Genomic DNA, 23,676 nt, shown 5'->3' with positions numbered 1-23,676 from the left:
CTGTCCACTATTCCGATATAGGCAGAATTGTTCCGATTTCTTGAAGAAAAAGTGCCCGAAAATCAGAACTTTCCAATTGTATGAGTTGAGTAGGAAAAAGAATAGAAAAAATAAAAGAAAAATGTTCTGTCACTGTCTGGTGCGAGAGGAAAATGTTTTATCGCGTGATGGTGCTATTTATTAACCTCGTCCTGCTATTACACAAGTTCATAATGCTGCGTTCCAATCACGCCATGTTTATTGTGTTCGCTGCAACTTTGAGTTCTTGAATTGGTTGGTTGCCTTTCAGTGCTACCTACCAACATGCTGGCATACAAGCCTTCATACACGAAACCTTTTCCCAAGCATGCCAAGCAAGAAAGATGCACAAAAACATTGTAATGTTGAATGCATACTGCTTAACAGTGGGGGAATGAAGTTGCAACTTGTGAATTTGAGAAGAAAAATCTACCTCAACTTTACAATTGGTGAAAATGAGTTGGTGGGCGATTGGTATGGTAATTATACGACTCATGAACATGATGAACACGAGGTGATTGGAATGTGGCATAATATGCATTGACCTGTCTTGAAATATGTTGAATGCTGATGTTAACGTGGAGATTTTACCCAGTTAGTCTCATTCTCTTCCTCAAGACAAAGGTCATTTTACACATAATGTATGCTATGTTGTCGCTAAAGATTGTGGTTCTGTGAATGAGGTAGCCTGAATCCACCATGTTTGTGTGGCACACATAGTTTTTCATGCGCAATTTTGACCGGTGAGGTCACAATTTTTGCGTGAATTGTTGTGATTTAACCAGCATTAATCGGGACTCCATTATGAAAAAAGAAAAAGCAGAGAACTCCGAAATTCCAAGAAGAATGTAGGGAAAATTCTGTTTATAAAAGCCTCAAGTAAAGGAGAGAGCTATGGTTATTGCACGCCATGTCAATTTTATATAAAGATATCAAGTGGAGGAATTAATGATATAGACAAACACACCAAAACACCAGAGCAAGTCAGTAATGTGGAGGTGGAGAACTCTGCTGTGGTGAACTCAAGTAAGCTTACTTCATTTTTTACAAAAGATGAAAATTCTTTATTTAATGCTGCAGTCAAGCTTAGTGACTTTCTAGTGGAACGAAGCATTACTCTGAGTGCGGCAGATCACAGCGGCTCTCTTTTCAAAGCCATGTTTCCTGATTCGAAAATAGCAAAGCAGTATAGGTGTGGATGGGCGAAGACAACACATATTGGTCAATCTCTGGCAGAGAATGATGCATCAAATCTCAGAGCCAACATTAAACAAAACCCTTTCAGTATTGCAATAGACGAGAGCACGGATATGGAAGCAGTGAAATTGTATCCCATCATAATCAAGTAATTTAATGAATCTACAGGACAAGTAAAATGTGAACTTCTTGAACTAAAGAACATATTTATGATGTATATTCTTCTCGATAAAACATTGGAATCAGATAACATTTCCTGGGACAATTGCATTAGTTTCGGAACTGACAATGCTTCAGTAATGACTTGATATAATAAAAGGGTGGCTGTACTCCTAAAGAAGAAGAACCAAAATATCTATATACTGGGATGTCAATGCCACTTCATGCATTTAGCTGCTAAAAGGGGTGCCAAGTGCCCCCCTTTGCTGGTTAGATGTGTGGTATTATCTGGATAAAAGCCAACTTCGTCACCAAGACATCATAGAGGTGCAGAAAGTCCATGGTGTTGAAGTAAAGAAAATCCTCAAACATGTGCCCACAAGGTGAGGGATAAAATCGTACATGTATCTTGTTCATGTGATTTTTTTTCAAATAGGTTCTTAAACTTGCCAAATGTGTTGGCAAGCATTTATTGTGACTTAATAATCTGCAACAGAAATTGTAATAGGCCAGCCAGCAGTCATTGATTAAGTAGTATTGTAACATTTTGTCACATGAAAAGAAAATTCTGAAAATGGACGACTAGGCCTAAATGAGTTCAGTTTGTCTGTCAGGTCCACATGTGGCCTTCATCATTGAATGTTACATTTAAGGTATGACATCTACATACCGTATTAATTTTCAGTGAAACTTGGTCAGATGAGCCACTGACCAAAGACTCGTGTTGTGAACATGTTGACCACTGATGACCCTGTGTGACCTATGACCTAATATCTATAATGTTATGACCTACTGTCATAAATGTTGTTCTTTTCTCCATATGGCAATCATTGAACAAAGCATTGACGAGACTATTGAGAACTGGCAAGTGCTTACAAATTTCTTCACAGATGAATCTGAAAGAAACAAGAAGAAAAGGAAAGCCAAGTCAACAAAGACAGATTGTCCAATCCCACAGAAGAAGAGTAAACCAACACTGAACAATGAGGCTTAGACTAAAGCAGTATTGCACAACACTGTGACATCCAGAACTACCTCCAGAAATGATAGTGCAGCAAGTAAAACCACAGTGAGCAGTATGCCTAAAAGTACAGTAGCACACAAGACTGTGACTTCCAGTACTTCCTTCGGGACAAGGAAGTGCAGCATGTAAGGCCACAGTGAGCAGTTTGCCTGAGAGTGCAGCATTGCCTCAGTTTGATCTCACTAACACAGCTTTCATCAGGAGGAGTTTGCCAAACATCAGAAAAAAATGAAGATGCAACCATTGCTCAAAAACACAAGTAAACCTAAATGTACGTCTTAACACATCCCGGCGTGAAGGGGTTGAAATCTTATATTGCTTCATCAAGGTATATGATTGATAATTACCCATTTATGATGAGCTACTTGAGTATGCCAAGGTTGTCAACATTGCAAAGAGAAGTCAAGACAAGTTAAGTTCAATGGAGTACTTTGCGAACTGCTTTAACTTAGTCCCCAGTGAATCAGTGGATCTGCTATAACCAATTACCAAATTGACCCAGACACAGAGTTCAACAAGGTTAGCCACAGAGACCTTCAGTGGCACAAGAGTGCACAAATGGAGGACACTTCACAAAACCAGAAGAGGTACTAAAGCCTTCCATCCATGATGAAGAGTGTGCTAGTTATCTTCCACAGCAGTGCTGACTACGAAAGAGTCTTCTCCATGGTAGCCAAAAATGAGGAAAAAGAAAGATCCAGCATTTCTATAACAACACTCATCATATTAACCACTTCCTACTGGGTGAATTTGAATATACTGGACGATTTCCTAGGCGTTTTTCAAGATTTTCCATTTTCAAGATTCTTCAAGAATTCACAATTTCATTTACTGGACATACACCTACACAAATGACTGTCTGGTGGCTACTCTAATCTGACAGGCAACCTCCATTGACGCCCAAGTATTGCAGCCAGGCCTGCCACCCAGTAAAGAGAGCCCAGATTGTGCAATGTTGCGTAATTTCCTTTGTTCCCAAAATTGGCCCAGTGCACTGCTGAAAGGCAGTGGTGTCTTTTCAAATGCAGCCGGATTAGCGTTCAGCAGTACTGTATCGCTCATCGCTGGAGAACTTTTATCCGTACTGATAATCTGCGGGTTCTGAATGCTGCAAACAGTGGTATACTGTTTCAAAACATAGATGGATTACCTGAACCGCTCAGGAATGATTGTAATTCCCAGTAGCATGTCGTTTGTTCTGAGTACGGTCTTTTGTTAAAAGGCTCAGCTCCAAGTTCGTCTGATTTTGGACAGCCTGGCTATGCATACAAACCCAAGGAGTCCGGTACCGAAAACCCAGGCGCCCAGTGGTTAATGACTCACAAACTTGCCATTGAAAGGAGCACAATGATATGCTTTTCAACAGACTACAGTCATGCTATCCACAGAAATGCAAAGACAGCTACCTATCAAGCACTACATCAGGATGCACAGCTATCAACCAGTTCGACAGGAGACCAAACTCTGGTAGGCTAGGAAGTGTTAATGTCCCCAATTCACCATATATAAAATATTTTTTAATTTCTATTCATATGTGATTTTCATTCTTGCTGTATAAACATTCTGTGCGTAGGCTGAAATCACCTTGTAATTTGGGGCAGTGCCAGGAAGTATGAGAGCACACTAAGTTTATTGATGAGAGGCCCTGTGCATCAATTTTTGTATGATTCTTAAGACTTAAGAATCATTCAAAAATGATGTGCAGAGGGCCTGTCATAGAGGTATAAAATTTCTGAAACCTTGGACCCCACTTGCTATGGGCTCGGTCATACAAGCACGCCCTTGGTCACATAAGTGTTCCCTCGACATTAGTGCCACATATGTGTTCAGATTTCTGGGTTTTCAGTGTTGGCAAGTCTGCATCTCATGATGCCGAGGTAACCCTGGAGTATACAATTGAGGATTTAGAGATGCATTGTTTGTGGAATTACAGTATGCTCATTAAACAGCAGTAAGTCATTGATTACCATGAGATGACTTCTAATTTGCCAGTGTTGTTGAAGTAACTGTTCGGGGGCATATGCGTGTGAGAACTCGGTTGGTTACAACTCAGCAAGTGTCTAGCATCAAAATATACAGATTTATTCACAGTCGCAAGGTCCACTTTTTACAGTATATCTTCATTTACAATTTATAGAAATATGCAATCGTACAGTTGCCTAATTTCAAAGATTAAAAAGTAAGCCAGACTTGAAGTCTCACAAAACACTCAAAGATAAATCAAAGAAATTTACATCACCCATCCATCAAACAGTACACTGCAAAGGATCGAGCTCCGGTCTCAACACATGGTTACCTTCAATTCATGATACATTCAGATTTACAGCAAAATTGTCAACTTCAAAAAATACACCCAAAACTTTTAAATGAAACCATCAATGCAGATTTACCAAATGACACTTAGGCACAATAAACCAATATGCCTCCAAGGCAAAATACGCCACTAAGGCTAACTATATATGCCATTCAGGCAAAATACACTACCACCAAAATATGCCACCAAGGCAAAATACGCCACTAAGGCTAATGGTAAAACCCCACAAAGGCAAATGCGCTCCATTAAGCCAAAAGTGCCACTAAAGCAAAATGCGCCACGACATAAGGCAATTTACTTACATGTACAAGGTGACTGACCAGCCGGTAAGGCAGTCTACTCAAACACAGTGAAATTAAACTCACTAGAAAGTAATTTAATTATAGCAAACCCTCAACCAAAATAAAGTTCAATCCATCTTTTGCTAACATCCTGCGTCAGCTCTTGATTCCGGCTAGATGCGCTGAAAACACGGTATCTGTTAAACGCACATCAGGTAGCTATGCTCAGGTGCAAGGTAGTCACACCCACAACAGCCACACATCATGCACACTATAACATACAAAGTGTCTCCGTGCCATTCAGGTATTATACCTGGATAGACGTCGGTAGAAAGCTGGTGTGGTAGTTAAATGCCACTTAAATATATGAAGGGCCCTAGATATGCTGCCTCCATCATTGCCTGTAGTCGGTTACCATACTGCAGTCCAAAGCCATCAAGCTACCTGGGAGTCTAAAATACTCTCAAAAGAAAACACCTGGTAGACAAGCAAAAGGGGAAAGCAAATTGTGCTAAAACCCGAAGAGCAAAGCTCTAGTACAATAGAGAGCTTGCTGAAATAGAGCTGGACCACTGGCAACCAAGACAGCGAAAATGACTGACCAAGGGTAGTTGGGTTTATAGGCACTCTTATATACGCACCTCAACTCACACCACTGCCTCACATTCCAATGCACATGATCAAAAGGCCACACTCGATTATACACATTCTACTGGCATTATGTGTACTTACCCTCTGGAGTATAAGATACAGGAACCATGTTCTAGAGCCCTCTAATGCAAATTGCAAATGCAAATGCAAATTTAGTTTTAGCATGGGTGGGTGATGACGGACGTGTTATGCAAGGTCTCTATAAAACCACCTAAAATCACCTGAAAAAAGCCTCTGCCAGCCCTCTGATCGATAAACTGAATGGGAACTCTCACAATCAACTATGCCAACACTGTAAAGCAGCTATAAATTTGTGAGTCTCTACCTTCCCAAACAGTCATTACATATGCAAATTTCCCATGTGCCTATTATTCATTCACTGAAAAGATTTGATCACCCGTGGTGCACCCTGACCTCCCACAATGCAATGCCGCCTCGCTGCCATGATCGTCTTTCTTTTCTCGGTGCCACAACATAACGGACGTGTCTTGCGAGGCATGTTCGATTTATCAAGCTTCCGTTCTCACTACACGGTTCTGTATCGAATTTGATCACCTTTCCTTCCTTTTTAAATAAATTGTAACCCGGATTTTTTAAGAGTGTTCTTTTCGTGTATAATTCGTGTGTTCTCTATTCGGTTTTCTTGTATGTCCACCTTGCAGGTGTTTACTGTCGGTACTACAAGGTTTGTTCCAGCTTACGAGTGAATTATAGGCCTTAGCCAGTTGAATTCAGGAGGTCGCTGTCAGGATCTGTCACACTCCCCTGTCTTCTCCGGCTACCAGAACGAGAAAAAGGCCTTGCCGTTGTCTAGGGGGTTCCAGCCAGGATCTAGCCAGGCCCCTGGTTCGTTCAGCCCCACAGAGCTGACGGGGGAGCTGACAGGGAAGCTCCTTGGTCGACTATGGAAGACCCGAGCAGGGACGCCGCCAGGATCTGGCAAGGACCCTGTCTCCTTGGTCAATTGCTGGCTTGGCGAGCCAGCCGGGACTCCTAGAGAGTACCCCATCAGATGTCTCCGAAAGCCCGACGCGACATGGCCCAGATGAATCCACGCCAGCCAGCGTCCCCAATGACGCTGAAGAGTACCACCCGCCATTCAACATCGGCCTAGAACACCACTTGTCCGGCTCCCGTGCGTACTCCCTCTTGCCCATATACCGAATTCACCGGGCGGGCTCCCCACAAGCGCTGGGGCCTGCCCCACCTGGTGTGCCGTCGAGCCATGACACCCCGATACCCGCAAATCCCTCTTCGGGTCCCATGGAGCTTACCAGGTTTTTATGCCACCAGGGCTTCAAGCCGCCTTAGCCCATCCGCGGCTTATGGCTTTCGACTGGGCATCACCGGGTCATCGGACCTCTTTTCTCCTTGTCCCTCTGCCCAGAATTCTTCAGTTCCCGCTGACCTCAACTGGGAACGCTCCCCGGGCATTCCACCTCTGCCACCAGTTGATTCCATCAGCCCCCTCATTTTGTCTCCGCCTCTGCCTTTTTCAGTGAGACATGATTCAAGTACTCGGCCTGCCGTTAGCCGCTTCACCAGAGGAGGATATCAGTCACAACTTGTTTAAACGACATGGCATGACTGGAATCTTTCGAAATTTTTCCAAAACTCCCACTTGATCTTTCATGTGTGGAGATATTCTAGTTTCTAGCCAGAAATTGGCATACGTCTGAGTCCGCTCCAGACTGACAGTCCTCCGCTTAACTACCCATCAATCTACGGGGCACCCTCGGCTCTTGACTATAATACGGCCTTATTTCAGTTGAAGCAAAGTTACTGCGTCTTTGGTTGAAGATGACACCAATGTCATCAGCGTCCTCACTGAATATGATATGTTCCAGATTCCGGATCCTCTGTCAGCCTCCTTTCCGAAGGAAGACACCGACTACGCCCGTGCCAGGCAACCAACCGCTCTGCTTGACCGCTCCCTCTTGTAATCCAGAATGGCCCGGTGTATACAATGCTGGGCAATGTCTCCTTGTCGCCTTTTTTTTATCTAGGGCCTTCAAGCAGAACATCTTGGAGACAACTACTCTGTTTAACACAGTGGAACACTGTTATAACAGGGTCCTTGGAACTTTACAAATTCCTTGTGTTATCACTTATGGAGAAGAAAAAAAAATTTCCTTGTCATAGATATAACCTTCTATTATCAATGCTCGTCCTATCTGTCTTCGATTACACATGTACTGTGAGAGTCCATAGAGCTTCCTCCTCAAATGAACATGAGCCACTGCCCCACTTTTCCAGCCTGCCGTTACATGCAAATGTGACCTAGCCTCCAACATATATACGGTGTGGGCATCCAGACGTAATCCACAATGTAGCACTTTCCAGGCCAACTTCCCAGATCGCTGCCCCAGTGAATATGCCATCGGTACACAGACCCAATTCCGAGTCTCTGTCACAGCCTTCTGGAGCAGCTCTCACTGCCATTGGTAGTCCTGCCCAGGCCACAGCGAAGTTAGTCCACGCCTTACCTGGTGATCTCTAATGACTGCTACATGTCTAAACCTACTGGCATTCGAGACTACCGGGCACCCAGACAGGAACGAGCAAATAAAGTTTTCTGGGCAGTCTTCCTATCTTTTTCAGTTCTGTCACAGTGAATTCGTTATCGTGACGCAGACCTAACGCTGCGTCTCTCCAGGCGGCAACCCCAGGCATCCGAACACAACGTTCTTCAAGCCGTGGGAATTTTTACATACCCCTTGGCACCCTGTAATCTGGGGTTCCCCAAGGGGCCCTGCGGGAGAAATTTTCAACAGCGGCTCATTACGTACAACCCTGTGATCCACAGAACAACCATTCTGTGGCTCCACTTACTTAAAATCTGCTTACTGTGGCTGTTTCGAGGTCTGTCAAAAGCAGGCCTGCTGTGAGTCATCAATTTTGTTGCGATAGTGTTCACGGGCTTTCTCTTCTGATAATGCTTGGCATGATCGAAACAGAGAGAGAATTCTGTCAGGCCCTATTCATTTCTGAAATGAAGATTTTCTGTTGTTAGTTCTTAGCACAATTTTGGACATCAAAGTATTTTTTTGTCCGTGAGATATCTTTTCCTTGTGCGAAAATAACTAGCAATTTTCTCCAGTCAAAGAGTACTCTTCTAGAAGTGAGTTGCTATGGACTCTTTCTGTTATTCATATCGCAAACGTAATGCGGCCTGACTCCTCTACTCCGGCCATTTATTTTTCGCTCATGTTAGAAATTGATCAAAGTTTTTGGCGTAGTCGGGGTGCCGGCAGCTACGACGGGTACGGAACACGGCCTCCCTTCAATTTGACATGAACGTCTTCAACACCCTTCTGCATATTGAGGTGTTATACACTGCCACTAAAGACAACTTATGCAACTCACTACAGTCATGTTAGAGACTCTAAATGGTAATATAATCTCCATCTTTGAGTATGTCTTGCAGCTTTCTTGCCTCTTTTTTCCACATTGCCAACCAAAGCCACATTAACGGAAAGGACAAGGGATCATGCAGTTGACCTGCAGACAATCCACATGGCAAGGCCTGACAACATAGTGGAGGACGCACTCTCCCTGGGATGATAGACCAGCCTTACATAGATCTCTTGCTTCCTTATACAGCGCACAACTTCCCACGATCTTCCTCTTCAGCAGGACTTTCTAGCAACGCTACAGCCATGGCCCCAGGGGATGTCTTCTGCCCACCTTTCAAATTTGTGACAGGAGATTATAGCATTTTGTCATGTGCTTCGACAGTCATGCTTTGGCTCCAGCGAACACTCCTGTGAGTGCTATAACAGACTTCCTTATGTACTTCTTTCACTCGGAGCTACAAGTGTCTACAACTCATATCTACAGGTCAGCCCTAGCTGCCATACACGTTGATTTCAAAGTCGATTCAATCGCTCTAACAGCATGGCATTCCATTATCTTTTACATGATATGTTCATCCAGTGTCCTCTTGTTGGGAAATTGGTCTGGTCATCAAGACTAAGCTAGGTTCTCTAGATGCTTTCCAGTCCTTCCTTTGAACCCTAAATAATGCCTCCCTTACACACACCAGTGTCAGGTTGGGCTTTCTCTTGATAATGGTTACCTTCAGAGGAGGCAATGAACTAAGGTTGCCAAAGGCCGTCTACGTTGGGAGCCGCATGGTGTTTACCTCATTCCTTTGATTGGCTTCCTGAAGAGGGATCAGACTCCCCACCTGATCCTATTGATATCTTTGCACTCTTCATCTCCTTATATCCTGGAGATTATAGCATTTTGTCATGTGCTTCGACAGTCATGCTTTGGCTCCAGCGAACACTCCTGTGAGTGCTATAACAGACTTCCTTATGTACTTCTTTCACTCGGAGCTACAAGTGTCTACAACTCATATCTACAGGTCAGCCCTAGCTGCCATACACGTTGATTTCAAAGTCGATTCAATCGCTCTAACAGCATGGCATTCCATTATCTTTTACATGATATGTTCATCCAGTGTCCTCTTGTTGGGAAATTGGTCTGGTCATCAAGACTAAGCTAGGTTCTCTAGATGCTTTCCAGTCCTTCCTTTGAACCCTAAATAATGCCTCCCTTACACACACCAGTGTCAGGTTGGGCTTTCTCTTGATAATGGTTACCTTCAGAGGAGGCAATGAACTAAGGTTGCCAAAGGCCGTCTACGTTGGGAGCCGCATGGTGTTTACCTCATTCCTTTGATTGGCTTCCTGAAGAAGGATCAGACTCCCCACCTGATCCTATCGATATCTTTGCACTCTTCATCTCCTTATATCCTGGAGATGATGCAGATAAACTTTGGTGCCCTGTTCGTGTCTGAAGTGGTACCTGACTAAAACAACAGCATGAGAGGGACGATAATCCCATCACTTTTTCACGAGAACATACCGTCCAGTGGTGTCAGTCACTCTTGCCTGCTGGATGGCCTCGGCCATTAGATTTGCTGATCCAGTCTGGCTGTCAAGCTCTGATGAACATAGTCAACACTTCATCAGGGTTCATGATGTAAAAGCAGTATCTGCATCATGGTCATACTCTCGAAACGTTTCTGTTGCAAACATCTGCAAATCTGCAAACTGGAAGTCTCCCTCTACCTCCTGCTACTTGAGGGATGTCCTGCAGAGTGACATCGCAAATGGCAGGACAATCCTACTCTCCGCTAGGGGTGTGCATTTGCGGGTATTTTTAGAACCGGGTACCCGTTTTTTGTTAACATCGGGTACCCGGGTACCCGGAAAAGAGATTGCCTGATAATGGCATTGCGCACAACCCGGTGGATCATGTGCCCGAAACACGGTTCTTTTTGGTACCTAGGAAGCAAGCAGAACATTGTTCTAAACGTCGGAGATAATCTCTCCTACCTTTTTATCAAACGACATTGTTACCTTCAGTTTTCAAATTTTGTGTGGGTGTATGAAACAGAAAAACAAATCTTCACGGGAAACGTCAGAAAAAAGAACAGAGCTGCAAACCACGTACATGATATACGCACCTGCAAACGCTCAAAGGAAATGTCCCGGATGCTGCATGACCACGGACACGCGGAACGCATGTGGCGTGCACGAATGGTGAGCGCTGGTCGGGTCACGTGCGGACCAGATCAGTGCTATGTACGTCACGGGTTAAAAGGCTCAAAGTTTTATGTACAAAAATACCACCGTAACTCGAACAGTGCCCACACCATTACATCCACTTATTTTGAAGTTTCTGATTCAAAAAACCGCCACAAAATGCTTCAAACGGCGTTGAAAGAATCGGAAGTCTAGATAGGGTCAGGAGTCATCGCAAGTTCATTTCTTTTCTGACGAGGACCAGTACGTTGCATAAATCAACGTAGCTGCAACTGTGTAATCCTGGCTTTCAAGATGCTGAAACTAACCTGATTGCAACGCGGGCCCAATTGTAGTCCCCTTCAGGCAGTCCAATCGCTGACACTGCAGCAGCCATGTGACCGTAAAAAGAAAGGTCATGTGACCACACATAAGGAAGCCCAAGTGAAAAAAATAGCAGCGCTCCACGTTGTTAAATGACAAAGCGATACGAAAGTTTTGCCACACGAAGGTACGTACCACGATGAAGTGGTTTAGTTTTATAAATACTTTTTCAGGATAACTCCATTCCCCTGAGGTTCAAATTGTCGAGATTTTAATGCATAAGTACTTCGACAAGTGATATTTGATTGGCCGACTGTACTATGACTTGCACCTGTCAACATTTCCTTCTTTTTTTGAATGAAAAAATACTTGGATTTGAAATGCTTTAGTACATACAGAAAAAATCATTCCTGCTTTTTTGGTCAATTCCTCATCCACAGTTCCGCTGAATCACTGAGGAAATTCAAGTTGCTTTAATTTAAAAATAATTTTGAAACGGAATATTTCTTGGTATAAAACTTAACTAAACTAGTTCTCTGACTCCTTGGGTTTGTAGCGCACATTTAGTGCTTTGATTATAAAAGAGGCCGATCAACCGCACAATTTGTGCGTGATCGCTACTTACCGCACGCCGTGTGGAGTCCCAGTAGTAGTACCGCAGGAATATTACACAATCCGCTCTCGCTTCGTCGTCAATCCCGACATAAAGTAATTTTCATTCATATTGTTTTATTTGACAAAAATACTCTTAATTCAAACAGTAAGCACTACTTATTCTGCACAAAAGTCATTTAGGCCGACAGGGTTTGATAGTTACAAATACAGTCATGCAAGTGTACATCAACAGCGCTCCCCCCTCATAAGACAAAACTCCTTCGGTCTCTTGTTCATATAGGTTTGGTTAAGTCATTTTCCTAGTTCCGGATCGCGAAAATTATTCAGTAAGACTGCAGCTAAAAAATCCTCAAATTCGAGTGAAATATGGTCAGAAGTCAACTTTGTGTTTTGGATATACTTCAAATTTTTTTTCAAAATCTAAGCTTTTATATTTGGATTCACAGGATCGATCGTCGAAAGTGATGATGACACCTTTCCTAGTTCTGCATCGGTTTAGGATGGAGACAAAAACGTCTTCACAAATAAAAAGTAACCACACGAAAAATCCATTTTCAGCCAAAACCATTGTAAAAAGTTTCTTTTCTAATAGAGAATCTTTTAATTTTGAGAAAATTAGATGAAAAATAAGAATTCTAATGAATTAAAAAGGTAGAAATTGCGTACGGTTTGACTCGACTTTTAAACTGTACAGTGAGCTATCAACGTTATCCTCCCCGCGCCGCACAGTTGACGAACCCATTACGTCACATACATTTCTGCTGCGCCCGTGTAGTTGAGTTCGCAACGACTTTGCGTGGTAACGCCGCGCGATCCGAGAGTGGGGAAAAGCTTGCAGTTTTCGCTAAATTAACAAAAACGGAAACTCTAAAAAAGTCATTTTGATTAAGCGGACATTAGATGCAAAGGTTTATATGACTATTCAATTTAAAGAAATATTTAAAATCACACGTAGCGAGTTACCTATCGCCCGTGAATTTTAGTGTTTTTTTCGCTCTTGTGAACTAGGAAATTCCGGAACTAGGAAAACGACTTGCGGTGCAATGGGCGGAGTGGGTAAAAAAATTAGCTGTCGATCTCCGAATTCAAGTTTCATGTATGACCGCGGGACCGGATTTTCATCGGCACGGTGGTTTTCCATGAAGTCTGTCCTTCAGTAAGAAATTTCACAGACATTTTATGCATGAATGTTTGTTCCTAATTTATTTACTTTTTTACGGGTACCCGGCCCGGAAAAATGGAACCGGGTTTTGAAATCGACGGGCGGGTACCCGGGTACCCGGGTACCCGGCACAGGCCTACTCTCCGCAGTGCAGAGGTTAAAGGGACCTCCTGTAGAACAGAGGGATCATCAAGTCTTCATGAAGTTCATTCACTATTTCTTAAATTTATACACTCTTCCTTGTTGGCTTTTTCACAAATTGCGAAAAAGGCATTCTTTTTGTTCTGTTTTATTTTAGCTGTTTCGGCAACTTTGCTGACACAGGTATTTTTTTTCTGATTATTTTTTTTTTCTTTTTTTTCTTCAACTCGATACTTTCCATCAGTCGACTTTGGCAGTTTACTAAATCTGATCAACTTCAAACTTGGCAGACCTTTGAGCCATCATCCAAGGACGGTCCTAGAAGAAATTCATAGTGTTAACTTTCGTAGTTTATTTATTATTGATTTTTTAAGAATTAATTTTTCCCCATAGATTTTGTACACAGATTGCGCACAGTTTTTGGACTGTCCTATATCAGGCTATGAGGGCACCATTGCAGAATTACGGTGACACCTGCCTGGGCTTTCAATTTTCAACAAACTGTCCTATATTGAACCGTGGATAGCGTTTGTACATAAAACATAGAACATAGGGTTTGTACACACATTGTCCAGCATAATGCGTGAGCACTCCTCAACTTCGACCGAGAATTACTACCAGAACGAAGAAGAAATCAGACTAAATTTTCCCTTCCGTTCGATCGCAAATATACCCAAGTGTGCAAATATTAAATAATATTTCATAAGTTTTTCCCAGTTTAGATACAAATCACGTGACATTAAATTAAAGGAGCAGTTTTCCTGCACACGTGTTTCTGGCCCATTGACTTTGTACACGTTTTTGAGCCACAATTTTTGTAACTTTGCAGTGTTTAATTGTTCCCAAAGTGATAGCCAACAAAGACCCTGATGCAAGATTTATTGCAAAGGGATGACATCATGATGACTTCACCACCTTATTTTATATTCATTTTTGAATATTTAATTTTTCCCATAGGTTTTGTACACGTTTTTTTACTTAACACAAGTGAACAAGTAGTCTTTAACTTCGGCGCAAGATTACTATAAGAACGAAGGAGAAATCGGGTACTTTACGCTATGTTATTTTATTTGAAATATGCCTAAGAGTCCGAATATAAAGTAATATTTCATAAAAATTGTTCAGTTTAAGCGCAAATCACGTGACACGAACTTAAAGGAGCAGTGTTTCTCCAAATGAGGCTTTTTGCCCATTAACTTTGTACACGTTTCCAAGGCACAATTTTGAACCCTTTCGGATGTTTGATCGTTTTCAAAGTAACAGCCAACAAAGACCTTGATACAGATATTATTGTAAATAAATGATGTCATTATGACATCATCATATGATTTACTCATGTTTTTTCAATATTTATTTCAGCCCCTTGACTTTGTACACGTTTTCAAGGCAGCATTTGGGTTAGTTTGAGAGCTTTGATCAAGAATACTTATCTTGTTGGTAAACCAGTCCCAAAACAGCTCTGTTTTTGTACTTTTGTTTACAAACACTTCTGTCTAGTGTTTTCTTCTTCTTCTTCTGACCCAAACCGCCTTTATTTTGTACACATTTCTTCCACTATCCACTTTAGTCCCTTAGCAACTTTGGATCTTCAGCAAACTTACATCATTGAAGGACCCTTGTCTAAAGATGTGCATAGAACAATGACATCATGATGACATCATCAGTGATTTATTATTGATTTTTTTCTATTTATTTCAGCCCATTGTACACGTTTTCATTTTTGTACACGTTTTCATAACACTATTTTGGTAATTTGGCGATCTTCAATTGTAAGCAAAGTTACAGCCAACAAAGACCCTGATGCAAAGATACGTCCAAATTTATGACGTCATGATAACGTCATCACGTGATTTATTATTAAAATTTGAATATTTAAATATTCTGTTAAATATATAAAAATCCATATAAAATCAACCGTGGCCTCCCGCAACATTCTGTTTGCAGCAAGTGCCAGGATAAAATGAATTCGTCTCGTTTAGGTCAAATAACGTGACCCTTCCTTTCTGTTGAAACCTGAAGTGGGCTTATTGTTTAAAAGTGGTAAAAGCCATTAAGTTTTTTTCAATGGAATTAGTTCGTCGGTTTTAGTGCTGGGTTGAAACCCTGCTTATATCTTGGAGAGGAAGTGCTTTAGGCAAATATTGAGCTCATTTAGTGATGACGTCATCAACAATTGCTTTTTTTCGTAACGGACATTATCGACATTATCAAAATGTCAAATGTTATTAATTTTGTCTGGATTTTACTTTTTCACTGATTAAAAAAGGGGCGTGACACCTGATGATCTGCATGGGGACATATTAAGTCCTGAATCCCAAACAGGACGGGTGATGAAGTCAATGACAACACCAGACCCTTAGCTTGCAGATCCCATGTGGCGTCGTTTGCCAATGAATGTCAGGGTAGTTTCGAAGTGTATATCATACAATAAAACTTCTAGTCACAGTTATCAAAAGTGAAATTCATTTTTGCACCAAAATGTTCAGGATAGTGCAACAGATGTCATCTATAGTGGTCCTGCAATCTTTTTCTTATATTTTGTACACAGAAAATGTGAAATGCGCAATCAATTACTGTTATGTTCGATATAATCAAAGAATTTTGGTTTTTTAGAGTGGCAATGCATATCTATGATTATGCAAATAAGGCGGGGTTGCAGACCGATGTGAACGGAAAATACACTCTTTAAGGCCCCGTATCTCCTGAAGTACATGTCCGATGGGGTTCAAATCTTGCAGATATCTTGAATAGAGAGTGCTTTAGAGGAAAAGTGACCTTCTGTGATGATGATGTCATGAGGAGACAAGTCATTTGAAATTAAAGTTGAACTCTTGAAGGCCCTTTGTCTCCTGATGTACATGACCAATCGGGTACAAATCTTGCAGATATCTTGAGAAGGGGGTGCTTTAGATGAATATTGACCTCCTGTGATGATGACGTCATCAGGAGACAAGTCACGTGACATAAAAGGTGCACTCTTCAAAGCACTATATCTTGTGAAGTACATATTCGATTGGGTTCAAACCTTGCAGATCTCTTGAAAAGGAAGAGTTTTAGACAAACATTGACCTGATGTGGTAAGGACTTCATCGTGTGACTAATCACGTGACATTAAACGTACATGTACATTCTTTACAACCTTTACAAGCCAATATCTTGTGAACTACATGTCTGATTGGCCTGAAATTTGGTAAAACTTGAGATCCGCTTTCCAGCTACTATTCTTGGCCCGCGCTTGAGCGAACACAGTGAAAGAAAGCTCTTGTGTATATGGTGGTGGGCCTTTGTGTGTTGCCAAGAAATGAAAAGGCCGAATTTTCATCATAATCACCAGCTTCACAATAGTCCCCACTTTAAAAAGAGGCAACAGGAACGTGGAAGCATGAATAGAGCTGCATGCCATTGAACAATGAGCCTTTTCACTGTGTAAATCAAAGCGTGCAGAGCACGCAGGGCCACAAACGGAGAATTTGTGGTGTGGCCGTTGTGGTCAAGCGAGGCTAGAATTCTCGGAGTCAGCTTTCAGAAAAAAGTCACGGTGTCAAGGGGTTGTGCAGACGGTAATTTTCACCAGGCAGTCACACTGCATGCAGGTTGCAGTATGAAAGGCCATGCAGAAAATCACATTGTAATAATACCACCCAAATTGAATTTACCTATGAGCATTGAAACTCAAAAATTATAATAATAATAACAATAATTGAAACACAGCTTTTGATTGCCAATTTCTGTGGCCAATTTTTCATCCCTGAACATTTTAACCACTCTTTACATGGCATCTTGATGCATGTGCAATAATGCATGTGCTGCCATTAAATTTGAGGTCTGCTTACTTTTACCATGAATATTAAATTTTAGGCCTCATTATTATTTTTGCATGGAATACCTGTATGTTTTATTGACATGTTCTTTTCATGGAAATTAACAGCTTTCTAGGAATTTTGTGCTCCACAGGCATGTACATGTATGCAGTTGTAGAGGGAGAAAATCTTCCTAGGACCATTAAGTTTCATTGGTCATGCAGTAAAGTGAGTGATGAGTTGTAGATTCTGAGGTTTTGACAGTGGGCAGCCAACTTTCTGAGTGTGAGAATAAAAGAAAGTCCACATATGAAATACTGCTTGTATTAAAGAATATTTCTCATTTTGAATCATGTCATCCTGAATGTTAAAGAGAAATGTTATGAGCACAATACACCGATATGTGTCTTGTTTGCCATGTTAAACTTTGTTGACACCTTAGTTTGCCATTGTCTCACATAGAGTGGAGAATGTGAAGTTGTGAACCACACTACCAAGGAATGTTGCAGAATCAACTACAAACCGTACAGCTATTTTTCTGGAGACACACCTCGAAAGGTAACTCATCATTCTCCGCACATTATTATATGCACACTTTACAAATTTATTTGCACATATTTACAAATAGGTCATTTGGGAGACATTTTGTGGTAAATTTTTCAGCATTAGGGAGACATTGGCTTTGAGGGAGACATTTCAGTGTCTCCCTATTTTCAAACTACCAGAAGGAGGCCGAATTTTAGTGTCCAAATTTAGATAGATCATAAAGTAGGGTCTAAAATGAAAACATGCAAAGTTTCATTCAGATCAGACCGGGGAATATTGAATTATGAGACTGTAAAGTTGGAAAAATTTTGTGCATGTTCTTTTGGGAATGTCTCCCTAATGACCCATTAGCAGTAATTATTACTTTTACATGTATGTTGTCTAGCATAAACACATAACATATGTACATATTGTACAATATCTCTCAATATCTGTCAGTACTCTTTCATCTGACTGTCCGCACATTCTTTTTCAGTAGTATTGAATAATTGCTTTGCAAGACCATAGTTACTTGTACCAGTGTTGTGTTCAAGTCCATCACAAGTCCTTTCACAGGTCCTTTCACAAGTCAAGTCACAAGTCCCTTCAGCATGATAGCCCGCAAATGCAAGTGCATTTGTACATGCGCGAAAAAAATTGAAAATGGTTCCCCTCATTACCGCTCATGAATATTGATTTTTGATCCCTTTGGGATAAATTGAGACAACTCTCCAGTTACTTCCTCGTTTTCCAGTGACAACATCGAATCTGACGGTTTCTAATCTTCCCACTTTCTGAAAACAGATGAATTCATTAAGATCATCAATATTTTTTGAATGATTGAAATATTCCTTTGCAAAGTAAAATTATAAAAGGTCAAATGTTCGACAATTTTTGGAATAAAATCATAAATTTTGTCAGTATGTATCAGAAAATATAAGAATTTTTTAAAACCGCATTTTTTTAAAACAGAAATCTACCTTCTTAAGTTTGTTGAATGAGGGTTCAGTGTTCATTACTATCACTACGGGACAACAGCTAAAATTTTTGTTAGCCGTGAAAACCCACCCATAAATATCATATTTTTGGTGACATTTCAATTTCAAATTGCACGTGATGCACTTTGTACCGTGTCACAAAAAGTTGCAGAATTCTCTGGTTTCGAGCTAATGCTGCATGTTTTGTGAAAGTGTGAGACTGTGGGCTTATTTGTTTCCATCGGAGATAAGAAATCTCGGAATCACTCCATGGCTACCATGCCTGGCAAGCCATCCAGCATGCCTGGAAGCTGACACGTGTGGGAAGAAAGCTGACTCCTGCCCTAGTAGCAAAACCTCGGCCGGCCACCATGTGGTGGGCTGCCATTGAGCTGAGCTTGGGGCAAGTGCCCACTGACTGACGGATTCCTCCACGTCGTGACGGTACAAGCCCCACATTCACAGCTGTGGACATGGTGGAGACCACATTTTACTACCTTTGCAGTCCTGGCAGTACCTGGTCCAGGATGAAATTGTTGTGGTAGCCAAATCATGTTTGGAAATGTTAAAAGGTAGGCCTAGGCCTAAATTAATAGTTTTTGTCAAATTTGGTTTGCTGAAAAATAAGACCCTGCGAAACCCAGATCAAATTTTTTGTATGTGTGTGGTGGACATTAGATATCGGCAAACATCTGTAATTTAATCGCATGGCTTGTCTTATGGGCAACAGGTTATTGTTAATTTTTTTGCAGGAATTTGTTGCCGTTGATATGGGTAGCATTTACATTTCACATTAAACACAGCAACAATCAAAGGAAGTATAAGTTAAACTCAGGAACAATCAAAGGAAGTATAAGTTAAACACAGCAACAATCAAAGAGAGTATAAGTTAAACACAGCAACAATCAAAGGAAGTATAAGTTAAACACAGCAACAATCAAAGAGAGTATAAGTTAAACACAGCAACAATCAAAGGAAGTATAAGTTAAACACAGCAACAATCAAAGGAAGTATAAGTTAAACACAGCAACAATCAAAGGAAGTATAAGTTAAACACAGCAACAATCAAAGGAAGTATAAGTTAAACACAGCAACAATCAAAGGAAGTATAAGTTAAACTCGGGAACAATCAAAGGAAGTATAAGTTAAACACAGCAACAATCAAAGGAAGTATAAGTTAAACACAGCAACAATCAAAGGAAGTATAAGTTAAACTCAGGAACAATCAAAGGAAGTATCTTTTTTTATTTAATTTTGAAGTGAAGTGATTCTGACACATGATGAAGAATGCCTTTGTAAATCTGTAAATACGGAGAAACCTGCCAATCATTATTTTCACAACTTTGTGGTAGTATGTTCACATTATATTTATTTTTTTCCAATTGGAGCAGTTACAGAGATGCCAGCCGAGATGCCTGAGCTGATGGTTTGGAATTTCAAGCATGTCAAGGATGACTCTGATGACTGCAAGGAAAGAATTCAAAATTAATCGGAATGAGTTGAAGTATACAGTGACGTACGACATTTTATTAGCCGGCAAAGTTTTATTTAAAGTTTTCAAATTATTTCATATAAAATGTAGGACAAGAAAAATAGTAAATATTTTAGATGTAACCCCTCCAAACACGTACGCTGTCCACGCCTCCACGTACGTATTTTGCGCGTGTCTACCTTGCTGAAGTGCATCATCTTGAATCTTTGAAAAAATAGGTTTTTGCAAAAAGGATTTTTTTTCAAAAAGGAATTGTTTTAAACACAGGATTTACCCCAGAGGTTTTGTTCATATAATATAACTGACAGTAAAGTTTCATTTTATGTACAAATTTTTTATGGTTTTGGTCCTCTTTGGCCCTCATTTAATGCAGTTAAGCAACAAGCCATTACACAATTTCATAATGAAATTTTTCTTTCAATACAATTGTTGTTGAGGTCTCTGAAAAGGACTATGAACACAGGAAATCTGAATCCATTTGAAGAAGTATTAAAGGCAGCTTAAAGAAAAAATGAGATGTGTAAAGTCTCTTTACTGATTTTCAATAAATCAACAAAACACTGAATTTTGCTTGCAGTCTAAGCTCCTTTGTTAACCACTTGCCGCCAGGGCTCCAGTTTCAGGCATTGTGTATATATACGCGTGGCCGGGGTCTCTGAAATTGGACAAAGGGAACTGGGCCTTGTAACAAAAGACCAGGCTGCTGGGCATTACCGACATTTTTTCACTCTCAATAGTGGAGATAATCCAGCCTTGTTTTGAAACAGTATACAACGGTTTGTGGCATTTAGTGTGAGCGGATTACCACCGGGGACAAAAGCGCTCTACCACCGCAGCGATGAGCCACACAGCACCGCTACACTTTCTTAGATTTTATTGAGTTTTAGATTGACGTAATTTTTCCCATGCACTTTGAGAGAATGATACAGGTCAGAAAATATATTTAATCGTGGAGAGGGAAAAAAAAATTGTAGAACTTCACTGGCCTTCCAAAGTATAGTAGTGGAAGCTTTCCACTGAAGGTATTAAAAACGCTACTTTCCAAATCACTGTGATGATTTTGTTTAACACTGCGCTATCCAGGTGTTTCAGATGCATTTAATTATTGTTGAATTCATTTTAAGCGTGATTTTGTTTCTTCTAAAGTAGGTTTTGTTATAATTATACCGTAGGCCTATACAGGTATTTATTTCTTTAGTCATTATTTCCTCTATCCATAAATGTTGGGTTTTCTGAAAATAACTACACTAAAAGTTATTTAAGGTTGTCTGACCATAATTCATGGCCTACATTACCCCATAAGCTGCTAAGTGAATATAAAAGAGCAAATGTGTCAGGCTCTGCAGTCTCATACTGGTGATACTTAGTGACCTCGACTCTCCTGACAATAGTCGCCCAATAATGAACACGAACCCCTCCCGCCCGGTCTCTTGGATAAGTCTCATTGGTCTACGCAAACGTGGCAAGCCACCGGTGCCCAGTTTCCACTGTCCTATCTTGGCAATGAGCCATGGCCTAGCTGTCGATGGCTATGCTGCCGATCTTAATACATGTACAATGTACATGTATATCCACAAAACAGGCCAAACAAAATGTGCATGGCACAAAATTAGGTTCTGTGTAATTACTGGTGCCATTAAGGCCTAGTTTGACTACGCTCCCAAATCACTTTAGAAAATGATCACACTACCAAAAAAAGATAACAAGAGTTTCAGTTCAGTGGTTTTTCTGATTTTTCTGACAGGGCAAAATGGCATGGCAAAATGAACGTGTATGGCCTTTATGGGATGCATTTTTTAATACAGTACCCATACCACCAATGGCAATTCCCTATTCAAAATCCAGCATTATTAGACATGTAAATTTGTGAGAGTTGCTTTCGTCTTGAACTTGGCAGCAATAATTACTTTAAGTGTTCATTGCATCGTGAAGGTTTTCATACAAAAATAATTGGTCCCCGATAAAAGCTCCAATTGACATGTTTACTGTCCACAAAAAGTTATAAGAGCTGTTTTATAAAAAGAAAAAAAATCAACCTCTGAAGGTTTTAATAGACAACAGACAAAAGAAATAAACAATTTTCATAAATAAACAATTTAAAAACTCCAAATGAGACTTGGCAATAATTACATAATAAACACCCTACTCATTTCTGTTGATTTCAAACGTTGCAATGAATTACACAAATATTTCTTTAAGGGATCTTTTCAGCAAATGTACCACTTAAAAATACAGACACAATCCAGCATTAATCTGGACATGAGTTTCCATTTCTGATTCATTTCTGGCTTGTGAGTTTTAGCCGCTCTTTAATTTTCCTCTGCCCTGCTCTCCCATCACGGTGTAGTTTTTCTTCACTCTTTTCTGGTATATTTCTGGCATTTCTGCAGCAAATTCAACAATTTTTTTCAAACAAATTGTTCTTATTTTGAAGAACAGAAATCTTCATGTACACATGCACAAGTAGCTCTTCAAGCACGGGTTTACACCACCAAATTAGAACTATGATATGGGGATGACTTTGAATTTTGGGGTGAATGTCTGACATTAACACAATAAAATGATAACTTCCCCAGATTTCTGTCTTTCAATTTCATTATTATCAGGTTTCCCTTTTTAGAATTCTCACATTATCAACTCACTGAATGGGACTTCTAAAAGGGCGAATTTCTGGTACCAGCAGGCAGCATCGTGGCTGCACAACTCCTGAAAGACAGGCATGCTATGCGTACGGTGCTAACTGCTATGCATACCCTGTATGTTCATGTACACGAACGCAGACTCGCACAATACAAGAAAGCCCCACGCATGCCACGAGGCATTTCCGTGTGCAACCACACTCGGCGAATCGCCAAAACCTGCCCTTTTCATGTCGCTTTTTTCACATAAAACTTTGCAACCCAAATGAAAATTAAGGCAGAGTGGTAGTGACAAGGACTAGGGAGATACCGGCTGGGCATGAGACCATTGTTCCCGGAACGGTTGTTTGTCAGTATGAGGAGTTGACTGGAAGTATGATCGTGGAACCAGTTGAGTCAGGTGGCCGAATTGCAGAAAAGGGCCTAGTAATGGCCAAGTCTGTGGTTGATGTGCCAGCCGAAGTGGTGCCCATTCGAGTATTGAACCTAAATAAGGAGAAACGTGTCCTGCGTGCGGGAACGATAGCTGCAACAATAACACCAGCGGAGGTGGAAACTCTGCCCACGGCAGGCAAGGTTGCGGGACACGAGGGGGCGCTACCCAACCATTTGACCGAATTATACGACCGAAGTCGAAGGAATTTGGCCCCATATGATTATGCAAAATTGAGAACTGATTGAGTATCAGGATGTATTTTCAAAAGGAGACAACGATATAGGCAGAACTGATATAGTTAAGCACAGCATCGACACTGGTGACGCTAGACCAGTAAAACAAAAACCTAGGAAGCATCCCGTGGTTAACCAGCAAGAGATCAGTCGC

The 23,676-nt window shown here is 40.9% G+C and overlaps 1 protein-coding gene across 1 annotated transcript in view; it reads left to right on the top strand.

Annotated features, from left to right (window-relative positions):
- The window catches only part of LOC110987527 (oxysterol-binding protein 1-like), a 172,475-nt gene that overhangs the window by 123,743 nt on the left and 25,056 nt on the right, over positions 1-23,676 (top strand). The window contains exon 10 of the mRNA XM_087141460.1: positions 17,683-17,778. Coding sequence (XP_086997586.1) covers positions 17,683-17,778 — 96 coding nt within the window. The remainder of the gene's footprint in view (positions 1-17,682; positions 17,779-23,676) is intronic.

This window comes from Acanthaster planci, linkage group LG09 (genome assembly GCF_054643075.1).
Source record: "Acanthaster planci isolate LZ-2023a linkage group LG09, COTS_SCS, whole genome shotgun sequence".
In the NCBI taxonomy this organism is placed as follows: Eukaryota; Metazoa; Echinodermata; class Asteroidea; order Valvatida; family Acanthasteridae; genus Acanthaster; species Acanthaster planci.
Note: the sequence above shows the minus strand (reverse complement) of the source record. Positions and strands in the feature narration are given on the sequence as shown.